Consider the following 15625-nt stretch of genomic DNA (forward strand, 5'->3'; position numbering starts at 1 on the left):
ATACATTGCAGTGCAGTTCACCAATTCAAACACATTATTTTCACTTACGCTGGACAATCTGCATGATCTGGTTTAGTGCAGTTTTAGTGCAGTTCAAAACCTTGCATTAATCAGGAGTTGACTGTACATTGGTTTCTAACTATCCTCACATATCCTCCGTTTGACTTACAGCAGGTTTTTTGGTACTGCATAACAAATTCACAAACGATAAATACATTTAAAAAACACCTTAACTGCCTGTTCCAGCTTGGCCGACAGGCTGGCCACAGACTTCTGCATGCGCTCATGTTCGTCCCGCTGGCGTTTGAGGACGGGACCCTTGGCCTCCACCTCCTGCACTATGTCATCCAGGTACTTATTCACCCGTTTGTTCTCCACATGCTGCAACTCCAGCGCCTCCTGGGTCTCCACATACGCCGTATACAACTGGAGAGAAGAAGGAAGAAGCTCAAACTCATACTGTATACTATGATACAACACGTGGTACTGTATACTATGATACAATACATGGTACTGTATACAACACGTACTGATACAATACACACGTGGTACTGTATACTATGATACAACACGTGGTACTGTATACTATGATACAACACGTGGTACTGTATACTATGATACAACACGTGGTACTGTATACTATGATACAACACGTGGTACTGTATACTATGATACAACACGTGGTACTGTATACTATGATACAACACGTGGTACTGTATACTATGATACAACACGTGGTACTGTATACTATGATACAACACGTGGTACTGTATGATACAACACGTGGTACTACATGATACAACACGTGGTACTGTATACTATGATACAACACGTGGTACTGTATACTATGATACAACACGTGGTACTGTATACTATGATACAACACGTGGTACTGTATACTATGATACAACACGTGGTACTGTATACTATGATACAACACGTGGTACTGTATACTATGATACAACACGTGGTACTGTATACTATGATACAACACGTGGTACTGTATACTATGATACAACACGTGGTACTGTATACTATGATACAACACGTGGTACTGTATACTATGATACAACACGTGGTACTGTATACTATGATACAACACGTGGTACTGTATACTATGATACAACACGTGGTAGTGTATACTATGATACAACACGTGGTACTGTATACTATGATACAACACGTGGTACTGTATACTATGATACAACATGTGGTACTGTATACTATGATACAACACGTGGTACTGTATACTATGATACAACACGTGGTACTGTATACTATGATACAACACGTGGTACTGTATACTATGATACAACACGTGGTACTGTATACTATGATACAACACGTGGTACTGTATACTATGATACAACATGTGGTACTGTATACTATGATACAACATGTGGTACTGTATACTATGATACAACATGTGGTACTGTATACTATGATACAACATGTGGTACTGTATACTATGATACAACATGTGGTACTGTATACTATGATACAACATATGGTACTGTATACTATGATACAACACGTGGTACTGTATACTATGATACAACATGTGGTACTGTATACTATGATACAACATATGGTACTGTATACTATGATACAACATATGGTACTGTATACTATGATACAACATGTGGTACTGTATACTGATACAATATATGGTACTGTATACTATGATACAATACATGGTACTGTATACTATGAGCGTCATGTTTCTTAATATAACCATTTGCTGAGCAAAGTCAAGAATCTCTGCAGATGAATTCTGTAAATACAGAATACATACAGTACCAGTCAAAAGTTTGGACACCTACTGATTCAAGGGTTTATCTGATATTTTTTAAACTATTTTCTTAATTGTTGAATAATAGTGAAGACATCAAAACTAAGAAATAATCCTTCTTGATGCAGACCTTTGGAACATCTACACCTTTAAAAAAGTGTAATAAATCCATGTAATATAGCCTACACCATCACAGTTAATCCATTATTTATTTTAGGCATGTCTAAAGAAACATGATATGAAGAAAATGTTGTCTATTTCAGAAGAACAGAATAGCATACTCTGAGTTGTCCTTATGTGAGGCCCTGATCTGGCTATGCCATATGGCTGTGGGCTACACTAGTTCATTTAGCAGACAAGATTTGCTTAGAATTCCGTGGCATTATTTTATAATATGAAAATAGCTGAATAAAATAGAAAGGATATTTTCTCCAAAGGATTTCCAAAGGAGTGCACACATGCAGCTATTCTGTGTTGAGCAGTTAACAAAGAAACAGGTCCTCCTATATGCGTAATTTTGAGTTATTTATGCATTCCCACGTTTGGACATAATGCCCCCTAAAATAGTTCATGCCTTGTGGCAGTTGTGCCCTTGAGCTGAATAAAATAATTATAATTCCTTCCTCCCGGCTGCCAATCGCTTTGCTCCGAAGCACCTTTCACTCACACGGCTCCCTCAATTCTTATTAGCTAATTCCCACCACGTAATCGGGCCCTTCTCACAGGCATCTCATCTTCGAAGCAGGCTTCAAGTGAAGACAGACACATCGGGAACGCAACTGCACGCATTTACATTTCGTCAGCCAAAAAGATGAGTAGGCCTAACGAATAGCAAAAGCACTGGTCTGTCCTTTTACTATCCCCCATAGTACAAAAGTTGACCTATTCCATTGGTCAATTTGTCCTACTGTGCAAGAAAGAAATATTCCAAACATACTCTGAGAAGGTTGTGGGATGTGATAGATCCCAAATGAATACAACAACTAGCATCAAAAAACATTTCAAAAGCAATGAGGCTGATGCAACAGATCAGAACATTTACCACAAAATATTGATAAACTACGAGGATATTTCTTCACATTATAAGCCCAGCAATGTGCACACTGCATTAGGCTGGCTATAAGCAGGAATGCTCCAAATTGCAATTAGCGGGAAAATACTGTTCTCAAAAGTGACCGCAAAATGCGATTATGCACGTAATGCTTTATTATAAACGGTGAATTTATGGTGAAAATGATCTTCCCCAAACTTGAAACTCATGCGCTGCCTATATCAGATAGGCTCTACACCGGTTGTAAAGCAGATAAATGTGCTTATTTTTAGTTAATTATTTTTAGTTAGTTATTTGGCCACTTTAGTTGTGATACAAACCTTATCAAAACATAAGTCTGTGGGCTATGCTACATGAGATTTTCGACTATGATGTGAAAACAATCTGTGCTGTTTCTTGCCTTACTGCACACGCTGGGCATCATTCACAGGTGATAATACATCATTCACAAGTGATAATACATCATTCACAAGTGATAATACATCATTCACAGGTGATAATACATCATTCACAGGTGATAATACATCATTCACAGGTGATAATACATCATTCACAGGTGATAATACATCATTCACAGGTGATAATGTTGGTCACCCATCAGGCTATTCTCAATTTAATCTTGTCTTTACATATACTAAATAATATGTGTGGAATTTGTTTGGATTTAAACTGGACCATTATCATGCACCCATCTCAGAACAGGGGCAGGGAAAATGTATATTTTTTGCATTGATGCCAGAGTGATTAGAGGGACAATGGAGTGCTGAGTACCAGGCAGTTATCAAGTTCGGTAGGCTACTAATGACCATCAGCAGCATCAAAGCACGGTTTTGGAGAAGCCTAGTTGCCGTGACTAAACGGTCACGTGGAATTTGACTGCGGTCATGACTGCCGGTGTGGCAGTAATACGGTCACTGTAACAGCCCTAATACTGCCCAATCCTACCCATCACTAACGGTGAGAGATGTGAAAGGGAGCGGAGTTACAGCCTTGCTCTATCCAATAGTAGCAGTAGGCTCAAGTTACAACCCGCCTTTTTCTTGACAGATAGCTGAACTAGCCAATTGAGTTGTTTCAAATTTCGTCCTGGCAGCTGAGTTGTTTAGAGATGCGTCCTGAAAGCAAAAATGTTTTAAAAAAAAATCCAGATCAAGGAAAATGACAAAAGAATAAATAAACTATTTTCATAAGCATCTGTGATTACAAATCATGACGTTACACGTTAGAACTATTTGCATTGAATAAATGCTATTTTATAGTCTCAAACGGCAATGCCTATATGAGGTCCTTCCATACAGGCGTACCATTCTGGAGTGATGCTTCTATGCAAGCTGGAGTGATGCTTCTGCTGATAACATGATCAGTAGGCTAATATACAGTGAGCTCCAAAAGTAATGGGAAAGTGACACACTGTTGTTTTGGCCCTGTACTCCAGCACTTTGGATTTGCAACAATATGATGAGGTTGAAGTGCAGCCTGCCAGATTTAATTTGAGGGTATTTTCATCCATATCGTGTGAACCATTTACAAATTACAGCACATTTTGTACATAGTCCCCACGTTTTTGGGGACCATTTACAAATTCACTTGTATGTGTATTAAAGTAGTGAAAAGGTTAGTATTTGGTCCCATCTTCATAGCACACAATAACTATATCAAGCTTGTGATTCTACCAATTTGTGGGATGCATTTGCTTTTTGTTTTGGTTGCTTTCCAGCTCATGTGAATGAGTGAGAAAGTTAGACGCACAAATACCATACCCCCAAGACATACTAACCTTTCTGATTATTTTGCGACCAATATAAATGAATGGTAAATAATGTAACGTGTCACCTATATTGCAAATAATACAATCGAATACAATACCGTGCTTCTACACCTGCATTGCTTGCTGTTTGGGGTTTTAGGCTGGGTTTCTGTACAGCACTTTGAGATATCAGCTGATGTACGAAGGGCTATATAAATCAATTTGATTTGATTTGAATTTCTAAACACTTCTACAGTAATGTGGATGCTACTGTTTACAGATAATCCTGAATGAATTGTGAATGATCAGTGAGAAAGTTTGACGCACAAATATCATCACCCCAAGACATGCATTTTTGGGGGAGTATATTTGTGCATCATTATTCACGATTATCCGTAATCATGGTAGCGTCCATATAAATGCAGAAGTGTTTCGAAACATTCTATACTTGATTACAATAAAAAAAGTGACTCCAAAATGACAATACATTATTTACCATTAATTTCTATTAGGCACAAAATTATTTGAAACAACCAAAACAAACAGCAAATGCATTCAACAAATATGTATAGTCACAAACTTGATGTAGTCATCAACATGGGACCAAATACGTAACTTTTTACTACTTTAATACACATATTTGGCCCAATACTTTTGGTACCCCTAAAATGGGGGAACTATATACAAAAATATTGAATATCGGCTTAAAATACTGGCCATCGGCCTCCTTGACACCCCAAAAAACGGTATTGGCCCTAAAACAAATCCACGTCAGCCGTTCTCTAGTGGTTACCTCAGTCAGCTTCATGCCAGGTTTGACAATCTTGGCCACGGCGGCTGCAGTTGGGGACATGGTGGTAACCGTTTCCTCTGACAGCACTGAGGCTGCACCTGCAGGGCATGGAAATAGACAACCATGCAAACAGGTTCCTCCTCCATTTTGTAAGAATATGTCGAAGATAAATACACAATGCAGAGAAAGTACGAGAGGTCAAGAAGTCAATATAAATAATGATCAATGGAAAGTGTTTTTTCTGTAATAAGGAATGATTTATCAATGGGTCAGAGACATGGCAGGAATTTGTCTATACAGTTGTCTATACAGTATACAGTCTGAAATAGAATACTTGTTATTTGGCCATGTTGTACTGCAAGGACTTCTAGTTGGTCAACCACAGGCTAGGGCTGGGTTATAAAACTAGATCCTGTCCCTTTCTTCTGGGGAGAGAATCACTGGAGAGCATCACTGAGGACAGGGGAGAATGACCATCTACTACTTCCAAGCATGATTTGTGCATTTTGAATAAACCTATTTTCCTCCCCCTGATTTGCATGGGGTCTGTGTTATTAAAGAATAACATCAACTGCTAACAATTTCACACTGATGTCTCCAGAGCATGATCAAAGAAACCCCATCATCCTAATACAATACTGATTTGTATTCGGATGATGAGGTTTCTTTGATCATTCTTTGATCAATAGAAATCAGTCTGTGGCCAGTTTGTCAAATCTGCTGGTAATGATGCTAACTCGGAGAGACACCATCCCTATTAAAGTCATTTGAAGGTCCAGTCAACTGTTCAGTAAAAAAAAAAAACGCTGATTGTTTCTTAAGTCTGACCTCTGAGCTTGGTGTCGGACAGAAGTTCGTTGGCGTTGTCCAGTTCTTTCTCCAGACTGGAGATACTGTCCTTCAGCTCAGCAGCCTCCTTGATCCGACAGGCATCCATCTCCTGCAGTTTCACCTCCAGGGCCTTGTTCGCTGTAGAGAGGAAAGGAGAGGAGAATTCAGACTAATGACAAATAAAGTTAGCCTACCAATGACAAGAAAACATAGTGCCTGTGTTAGACAGTTTTGCATTGAGACAATAGTTGTGTGTGACTCTTTCTGGTCTCTCTCTCCCTCCCTCACCTTCTACAGCATCCTTCAGCAGCTTGTGCAGCTCCTCTACAGCCCCACTCAACTCCTCACTCTTGGACTCAGAGTCTGCAGCAGCTCCCTGGGAAGACAAGGTAAAGGGCTGTTGGCCAGTGTTTGGACAGGAACAATTAATGCACTTATTAGAGATTTTTTTTGTAACTAAAGTAAAAAATAATTTAAAAAATAAAGAAAATACTGTAGAATGGCACTGGAGGGAATAGCAGCCATTTTATGGGCATCTGACCAATTGTGCCATTTAGTGTTTTTTTGCGCTGATCTTAACATTTTTTCGACATAATGTTTCTGGCACTGTTTCGTATGACCAAAAATAGCTTTTGGACATCAGAACAGCGATCACAAACCTCTATTTGGATGATGATTTTTACTTTAATGAGTCTGATGCGAAGGTCATTCTTTCTCATACCGGACAAGGCCCAAATCCCAGACATTCGCAAAAGGAAGAGGCGGTGTTACAGAGACCAGCGTGGATATCTGATGAGACTATGTCGGCGAGTAGATAAACCACCTCTACCCTCGATTCGATTGGCAAACCTGCAATTACTGGAGAATAAACTGGACGAGCTCCGTTCGAGACTATCCTATCAAAGTGATCTGAAGAACTGCAATATCCTATGTTTTCCGAGTCTTGGATGAACAAGGACATGAAAAATATAATTCTAGCTGTTTTTTCTATGAGAACAGCAGTTGTGTGTCTCTCTGTTAGCAACAGCTGGTGCGCGATCTCTAATATTAAAATGAAGTCTCAAGGTTGGAATGCCTCATGATAAGCTGTATACCATATTATTTACCTACCTATACTGAACAAAAATATAAACGCAACATGTAGTGTTGGTCCCATGTTTCATGAGCTGAAATAAAAGATCTCAAACATTTGCCACATGCACAAAGCTTATTTCTCAAACATTTTGTGCACATTCCTGTTAGTGAGCATTTCTTCATTGACAAGATAATCCATCCACCTGACAGGTGTGGCATATCAAGAAGCTGATTAAATAGCATGATCATTACACAGGTGCACCTTGTGCTGGGGACAATAAAATGCCACTAAAATGTGCAGTTTTATCACACAACAATGCCACTGATGTCTCAAGCAATTGGCATGCTGACTGCAGGAATGTCCACCAGAGCAGTTGCCAGAGAATGTTATGTTTATTTCTCTACCATAAACCACCTCCAACGTAATTTTAGAGAACTTCTCAGTACATCCAACCAGACTCACAACCGCAGACCACATGTAAACATGCCAACCGAGGACCTCCACATCTGGCTTCACCTGCGGGATCGTCTGAGACCAGCCACATGGACAGCTGATGAAACTGGGGGTTTGTACAACCGAAGAATTTCTGCACAAACTGTCAGAAATCGTCTCAGGGAAGCTCATCTGCGTGCTCGTCGTCCTCACCAGGGTCTTGACCTGACCGCAGTTCGGCATCCTAACTGATTTCAGTGGGCATTTCAGTGGGCAAATGCTCACCTTCGATGGCCACTAGCACACTGGAGAAGTGTCCTCTTCATGATAAATCCCAGTTTCAAATAGCAGACAGTGTGTATGACGGTTTGTTGATGTCAATATTGTGAACAGAGTGCCACAATGGTGTCAGTGGGGTTATGGGTAGGAATAAGCTACTTGACAACAAACACAATTGCATTTTATCAATGGTAATTTGAACACACAGAGATATTGTGATGAGATCCTGAAGCCCATTGTCGTGCCATTCAGCCGCCGCCATCACCTTATGTTTCAGCATGATAATGCAAGGATCTGTACACAATTCCTGCAAGCTGAAAATGTCCCAGTTCTTCCATAGCCTGCATATTCACCAGATATGTCACCCACTGAGCATGTTTGGGATCGACGTGTAGGACAGCATGTTCCAGTTCCCGCCAATACCACTGGATGCGTCCCCTCCTTAAGAAACCAACACTCGACTCAACTGACATTAAAAACTATAGACCTTTTTCACTTCTTCATTTTTTTGTAAAACAATTGAGCTTGCTGTCTCTGATTAACTTTCTCATTATCTCTCTCGGAACAATCATCTTGACACTAACCAGTCAGGACGGGTCACTCAACGAGATTGCTCTACTCTGTGACATGGAGGCTCTCCACACTGCCAAAGTTGACTCTCTCTCCCCTGTTCTCATCCTTCTAGATCTCTCCGCTGCCTTCGACACTGAACGCATCAGATCCTCCTAGGGCTGGGCGTCTCAGGATATGCACACTCTTGTACTGCATCCTACCTGGCAGGCCGCTCCTACCAGGTGAAGTGGAGAGGATCTGTGTCTGCACTACGTACTCTCACCAATTTTGCCCCCCAGGGCTCAATTCTAGGCCCTTTCATTTTCTCTCTATACACCAAGTCACTCGCCTCCATCATATCCTAACGTGGTCTCTCCTATCATTGCTATACGGATGTCAACTACCCCCCCCGACATTCAGGTGGCGACACACATTTCTACGTGCCTGGCAGATATCTCAACTTGCATGTCGACCCACCACCTCAAGCTCAACAAAACTGAACCGCTCTTCCTCACGGGAAGGCCTGCCTGCTCAAAGGCCTCCATCACAGTTGACAACTCCAGTGTCGACCTCCCAGAGTGCAAAGAAACTTGGCGTGACCCTGGACAAAACCCTGTTTTTAAAAATATTTTAAACATCAAATCAGTGACCCGCTCCTGCAGGTTCATGCTCTACAACATCCATAGAGTATGACCCTACCTCACACAGGAATTAGTGCAGGTCCTAATCCAGGCACTTGTCCTCCCCAGCCTGGACTTCTGCAACTTGCTGTTGGCTGGGCTTCCCACTTGACCAATCAAACCCCTGCAACTTATCCAAAAAGCAGCAGCCCACCTGGTTTTCAACCTTCCCAAGTTCTCTCATGTCACCCCGCTCCTCTGCATACTCCACTGGCTTCCAGTCACTGGCTGCACACTCCAATGGCTTCCAGCTCGCATCCACTACATGACCATGGTGGTTACCTACGGGAATTGCAAGAGGACTGCCCCTCCCTACCTCCTGGGTATGCGCAAACCCTACATCCCAACCCGATCACTCCGTTCTACCTGGGGGGGGGCAGCTCCCGCTCAGCCCAGTCCAAGCTCTTGTCTGTCCTGGCAGTGGAACCAGCTTCCCCTTGAAGCTAGGACAGCAGAGTACCTACCCATCTTCTGAAAATATCTGAAACCCTACCTCTTCAAACAGTATCTTAAATAATCCTCTTCCTCACCTCAACCAGCACTTGACCCCCCCACACCTTCTAGCTCTGACTCTACTGATAGCCAAGTTGAGGAGAAATGTACTTTTATGCCTGTGCTGTGTTGTTGTCCCACCTAGCTATCTTAAGATGAATGCACTAAGTCGCTCTGGATAAGAGAGTCTGCTAAATGGCTAAAATGTAAATATCCAGCAAATTCACACAGCCATTGAAGAGGAGTGGGACAACATTTCACAAGCCACAATAAACAGCCTGATCAACTCTATGCGAAGGAGATGTGTCGTGCTGCATGAAGCAAAACGGTGGTTACAACAAATACTAACTGTTTCCGATCCACGTCCCTACCCTTTAAGGTATTTGTATTCGCAGTAGTGATGCACAGACATGTTTGGCCGATACCGATATTTTCCTTGACAAAAAACCCGTCATCGATAACCGATATTAAAATTTTTAGCTGCCTTTTAAGCATTCCAGTAAAGTTAAATAGTTAACATATGCACGGACGCAGCGTTCTAAGGCACTGCATCTCAGTGCAAGACGCGTCACTACAGTCCCTAGTTCGAATCCAGGCTGTATCACATCATTAACTAGCTAACTATATAGCTAGGTGTCGTCATCTAAAATAACCCTAATTTATAAGACAGTTCTTATTTGAACATCCACGCAGTATAGTTTTTCCTCGGGTATAGTGTTCAATACACACAGGTTGACAATACATGTGGCTCAATTCACAGTTGTTTCAGAGTCCCGCAATAAGAGCTACGATGCTAATGTTCTCTGGGTGTCACTGAGTAGACTGATACCTATGGATTGTGGATCAATGACATGGGGTAAGGCTGTAGAGTGAAATAAGTATGCCCCCAATTTAATTCTAAAGTATAATACATCCAGTGTGATTTCAACAAATTTCTGTCAAATTAAAAAATGGTCTTTTGTTGATTTTATATAACATTCCAAACTTGTTCAGGGGGTTCTATTCAATTATGGCAAAATTCTACTATTGGTATTTATTTGCATCACTGTCAATTACATATTTTGGGGCGGCAGGTAGCCTAGTGGTTAGAGCATTGGGACAGTAACTGAAAGGTTGCTGGATCAAATCCCTGAGCTGACAAGGTAAAAATCTATAGTTCTGTCCCTGAACAAGGCAGAAGAACCCGTTTCCCGGTAGGCCATCATTGTAAATAAGAATTTGTTCTTAACTGACTTGCCTAGTTAAATAAAGGTTTAATATAAAATACACTTTTATTTTGAAGGCTAACCGCAATGTCCACTATTGTGGCTAATCCTTATTATGGCTTGCTTCACATTGATGGGTCCGACCACCATTAATCAAATAAGAACTTGTTTTAGATGATGACACCTAGCTATATAGTTAGCTAGCTAAAGATAGCAAAACGACAATCTGTTTCAGTAGCTATGCTTTTGGGAAAGAACATAGCTAGCTCATGGATGGAAACAATATTTTTTTTATGACCAGCACAGTAGGTGCTTGAGACAACTTCACCAGCATCATAGCATACGTATCGATGAATCGTTGTGACATATGAAATACGAGTGAGTGTATTCAATGTGTAATAACTACACAAAAAATGTATGAAAGCATTAAATTATGCGACGTGCAGTCATACACAGGTCCCGATTGGTCGACAAGCTTATGACACTATTTGACGTGTATCTTTTTTGACATGCAAAGACCCAAACGGCATTCCATAGAAATCCTGGTTGAGAATGAAACGACTGAACAACAAAACAACACAGCAAGTGAAAGAAATAGGTTTTGTTTATGTTTTACTGCTAATGGGGACATACGTAAATACCAACAAAACAACTTTTTGGTCAGTGTGTGTGTGTGTAACCTTTATTTAACTAGGCAAGTCAGTTAAGAACAAATTCTTATTTACAAATGACGGCCTACGCCGGACGATGCTGGGCCAATTGTGCGCCGCCCTATGGGACTCCCAATTACGTCCGGATGTGATACAGCCTGGATTCGAACCTGTAGTGATGACTCTTGCACTGAGATGCAGTGCCTTAGACCGCTTCATCCATGTGTGTGTGTATTATTATTGTGTGTGTATTATTATTATTAACTATTTAACTGTACTAGAATGCTTAAAGGGCTGCTAAAATTTTAAATACTGGTAGCGAGTTTTTGGCAAGGAAAATATCGGACAACAAATGTCATATCGGTGCATCACTACTTTTACCCCTACCGTACTCCTTGTATATAGCCTCGTTATTTTATTGTGTTTATTGTGTTTCCTTTTTTTGTGTGCTAATATTCCTTACTTTTTAACTCTGCATTGTTGAGAAAGGGATTATTTATAAGTCAGCATTTCACGGTAAAATATACACCCGTTATATTTGGTGCATGTGACAAAGACATTTGATTTGATTTGAAAAGCAAAAAAAAAATGTACCAATCAAATTAGCAACATCTGTAATCATGACTGATTTTGAGAGCTATAGAGTACTCATTGGAATTGAAAGCAAATCCTAGACTTGTTCTACATACCTTGTACAAGTTAGAGAGCTTTATGTTGGCATTCAGCTCATTCCTAAACTTCTCCTCCATGCTAGCGTGCTGCTCCTTAGCCTCTTTCAGTTTGCTGATCATATCTTCAGTCTGCTTCTGAAGGCTTTCACTTGAAGTTTTTAAACTTGTCACTTGGTCCTGGACTCTGTTCAACTACAAAAACAACCGAAAACATAATGTTGACACAGTAAATGGGGATAAACCAGTCAGGTAATAGTTTAGAGACATTGTCATATCAAAAACATACTCAATAGATGAATATGAAACCAGCATGTACAGTTGTCCCAACATAACTATTTGTGATAGAAAAATAATGTTTTTTTTACTGTTATGTCTTGGTTTACCCCATTCAGACGCTAACTACGTTAGCTTTATCTAGAAAATAATGAACGACGGATAATCAACGAGGGGCTATGCGTTCTCTAGAAAATAATGAACGACGGATAATCAACGAGGGGCTATGCGTTCTCTAGAAAATAATGAACGACGGATAATCAACGAGGGGCTATGCGTTCTCTAGAAAATAATGAACGACGGATAATCAACGAGGGGCTATGCGTTCTCTAGACAATAATGAACGACGTGGAAGGTGGAATGGAACTGACCTTCCACGGAGTTGCATTATTTTCCAGAGAACGCAGAGCCACAAATGGATTATCCCTTTTATACCATGGCTATAATTTAACACATTTGCAGGTAGAAATGTGTTCAACATCCACTGAAGTAGCTACTAGCAAGTTTACTAGATAGATACAGTAGTTGCCATGGTATCCAAACGTAATTGCTAGTTTAGCTAACTAAACCATCAAGTCCTAGCTTGCTATTATGAAAATCGAATTCAACAATGTCAAATGTTTTCAATTCAACTTTTTCTTTCAGAAACAGCTCAATAGAACAGATCAGAATATCTATAGCCATTGAATTCTACCGTGCTGATACACCATGCGCAATAGGGAAATAATGGATGCTATAGAATGTCCTTCAAGCCAATCATAAATGAGTATTCAACAATGCCATGGAGTTTTGTTAAGAGCCCTGATGCTTGCTCTAAACGTTAACACGCATCGCTTGCAGCACTGCTTTGAAAACATAAGGAATGTTCATATCAGCGATAAATCATTTTCAAAAAACGAAAAAGGTTAAATAACTTCACATCTTTATAGCGGTAGGATTCCCACGTGACCATTCTTTCATGTTACAGAGCTTGTTGACAGAAAACAGACGGAAGACAGAGTTGGACCGCCAGTGCTAATTAGGTGTCTGCGTCTCCGAACACCTGTGTATAAACAGAAGACTGACGCCACAAATGTGTTGTCAATGAGAAATACTGTCGGCTGCAACCGTGGTAAAAACGGTTATGTATGTGAAAAATTTGCATTCGAGAAATTACATTGATGTAATATGAAAATAGTATTATGTTCCTAGAACTGTATCGCAATTGAGAATCAATTCACTTTTAGATGGAGTATTTGGCTGTTTTGGCTTCCACAGCCAATTCACCTGTAACAGAACATGTAAGGTCCTTGGACTATAAGGAGTTCCATTATTGGGCTTGTCTTGGTCATACCTCATCCTCTTTGTTCTCAAGGCTGCACTTGAGCTCCAGGATCTCGTTGCCCTTCTGACGTGACAGGGCCAGCAGCTCCTCACTCTTAGCCTTGAGCTCTCCATTCAGCCAGGCCGTCTGGTCCTGCAACAGCTCCTTCTCCTGCGCCATACGCTTCTCACGGTACTGGAGGTAATAGGCACAACAGTGTGGATTACACATATGATGTATTGGATCATTTTAACACCTTCCTTAAGAGATGGGTCCTAAGAGTTCACAAGTTACAGAACATTCAAATAGGCTCACCTTGATGTTGACCTCTGAGGATTCGAGCTCGTCCAGCTTGAGCTGCAGCCCCATCTTTGTTGTATTGACTTCTGCCACTTTGTTATTGAGGTGCTGCAAGTCCTCTGATGATCAAATAAATCCCATAGACATTAGATAAAGACTGTGTGTGTGTGTGTGTGTGTGTGTGTGTGTGTGTGTCCCTCCACATAGATTCATCCATACCACTCAGATAGTCCACTTCCTGAGATCTCTTCTCCAGTGTATGCACAAGCTCCCTCTTCTCTGACTCCAGTTCATCTTTGGCTTTTGAGAACTGGACCTATAATAGAAATGTGTACATCTATATTAAGCCCCAAAAGGTGTCAACACCAACCGTCAAAGAGGTGACAAGATCATGAGTCTCACCTGTTCAGATGTAAACTTTTCTTGGTTGATTTCACACTTTTTATTATTTTCCCGCACACTCTTGAGTTCTTCATCTATAGAAAAGAAGAGCAATTTCATGAAATGGTAGATTGCCATCCCCCATTCTTTAGTCATGGTCAGTAAATAGCAAAACATGCATCACATACTAGTGTTTACATGTATGCAGCAGTCATTAAAGAGACTTTGGCTGGATCATGTAACTAATTCCACTTACTGATCTTGGTGAACTCCTCTCGGAGTTTGTGGTGCTGTTCAGTCTGGGTCACAAACTGTTCCTGACTCTGCTCAAGACGCTGCACTTTCTCAAAGAACTGTTGTTCTGCAAGAGTGACAACAACACATGTCAACTTGGCTGCTCTCGTCTTGAAAGCTAAATTATAACTCAAAATACTTTAATGAAGTTGCCTAGCTACTTCCATGTTTAGCTAGCTATAGGGACAGAGAGTAGAGAAGTTTTCAACAAGGAAACGCAGGACTCTCCAATCCTATTCCTGGAGAGCTACCGACCTGCAGGGTTTCGCTCCCACCCCAATCTAGAGCACCTGATTCGAATAATTAGCTGGTTGATACACTGAATCAGGTCAGTTTCAACTGAGGTTGGAGTGAGAACATACAGGACAGTAACGTTAGCGCTCCAGCAACAGGGTTGGAGATCCTGAGCTAACGTTACCCTACTCAGTCATTCATTCACCAGGTTACGCCAGACAGTACAGCTAACGCTAGCTAGTTACAGTAGCAAAGCAATTTAGACATGGTTGATAAACAATGTTGGAAAGCTATTTTTGAATCCATCATATTCCTCTGCCTTAAACTAGCTAGTAAACAGTTGTCGATGCTGCCGGTCAAGGCCATCCACGCGTTATCCTACTACGTAGTTAGCTGGGGCTGTACACATATAATGACCTCCTATTCGGCCATATCTTACCACTATCGACTCTAAATTGCTCCTGGTGTGACTTGAGGAAATCTATTTCATATTGCAGATCAGAGACGAGCTTTTCCAGTTTATTTTGAACAGCTTTCGGGAGTTTCGTTATCTCAGCGCGCTCCAGAGCTTGTAGTAGCACTGCAGACAT

General features: G+C 40.8%; 1 protein-coding gene across 8 annotated transcripts in view; it reads right to left on the minus strand.

Annotated features, from left to right (window-relative positions):
* Positions 1-15625, minus strand: part of LOC112249318 (nucleoprotein TPR-like) — a 40582-nt gene extending 24957 nt beyond the window's left edge. For all 8 annotated transcript variants that reach the window (XM_042320481.1, XM_042320472.1, XM_042320480.1 and 5 more), the window contains exons 1-11: positions 15475-15625; positions 14764-14868; positions 14529-14602; positions 14346-14442; positions 14142-14245; positions 13857-14021; positions 12269-12442; positions 6503-6590; positions 6212-6352; positions 5384-5481; positions 229-426 (exon numbers count right to left, since the gene is read on the minus strand). In XM_042320481.1, coding sequence (XP_042176415.1) covers positions 229-426; positions 5384-5481; positions 6212-6352; positions 6503-6590; positions 12269-12442; positions 13857-14021; positions 14142-14245; positions 14346-14442; positions 14529-14602; positions 14764-14868; positions 15475-15625 — 1395 coding nt within the window. The remainder of the gene's footprint in view (positions 1-228; positions 427-5383; positions 5482-6211; positions 6353-6502; positions 6591-12268; positions 12443-13856; positions 14022-14141; positions 14246-14345; positions 14443-14528; positions 14603-14763; positions 14869-15474) is intronic.

This window comes from Oncorhynchus tshawytscha, linkage group LG01 (assembly GCF_018296145.1).
Source record: "Oncorhynchus tshawytscha isolate Ot180627B linkage group LG01, Otsh_v2.0, whole genome shotgun sequence".
NCBI classification, from domain to species: Eukaryota; Metazoa; Chordata; class Actinopteri; order Salmoniformes; family Salmonidae; genus Oncorhynchus; species Oncorhynchus tshawytscha.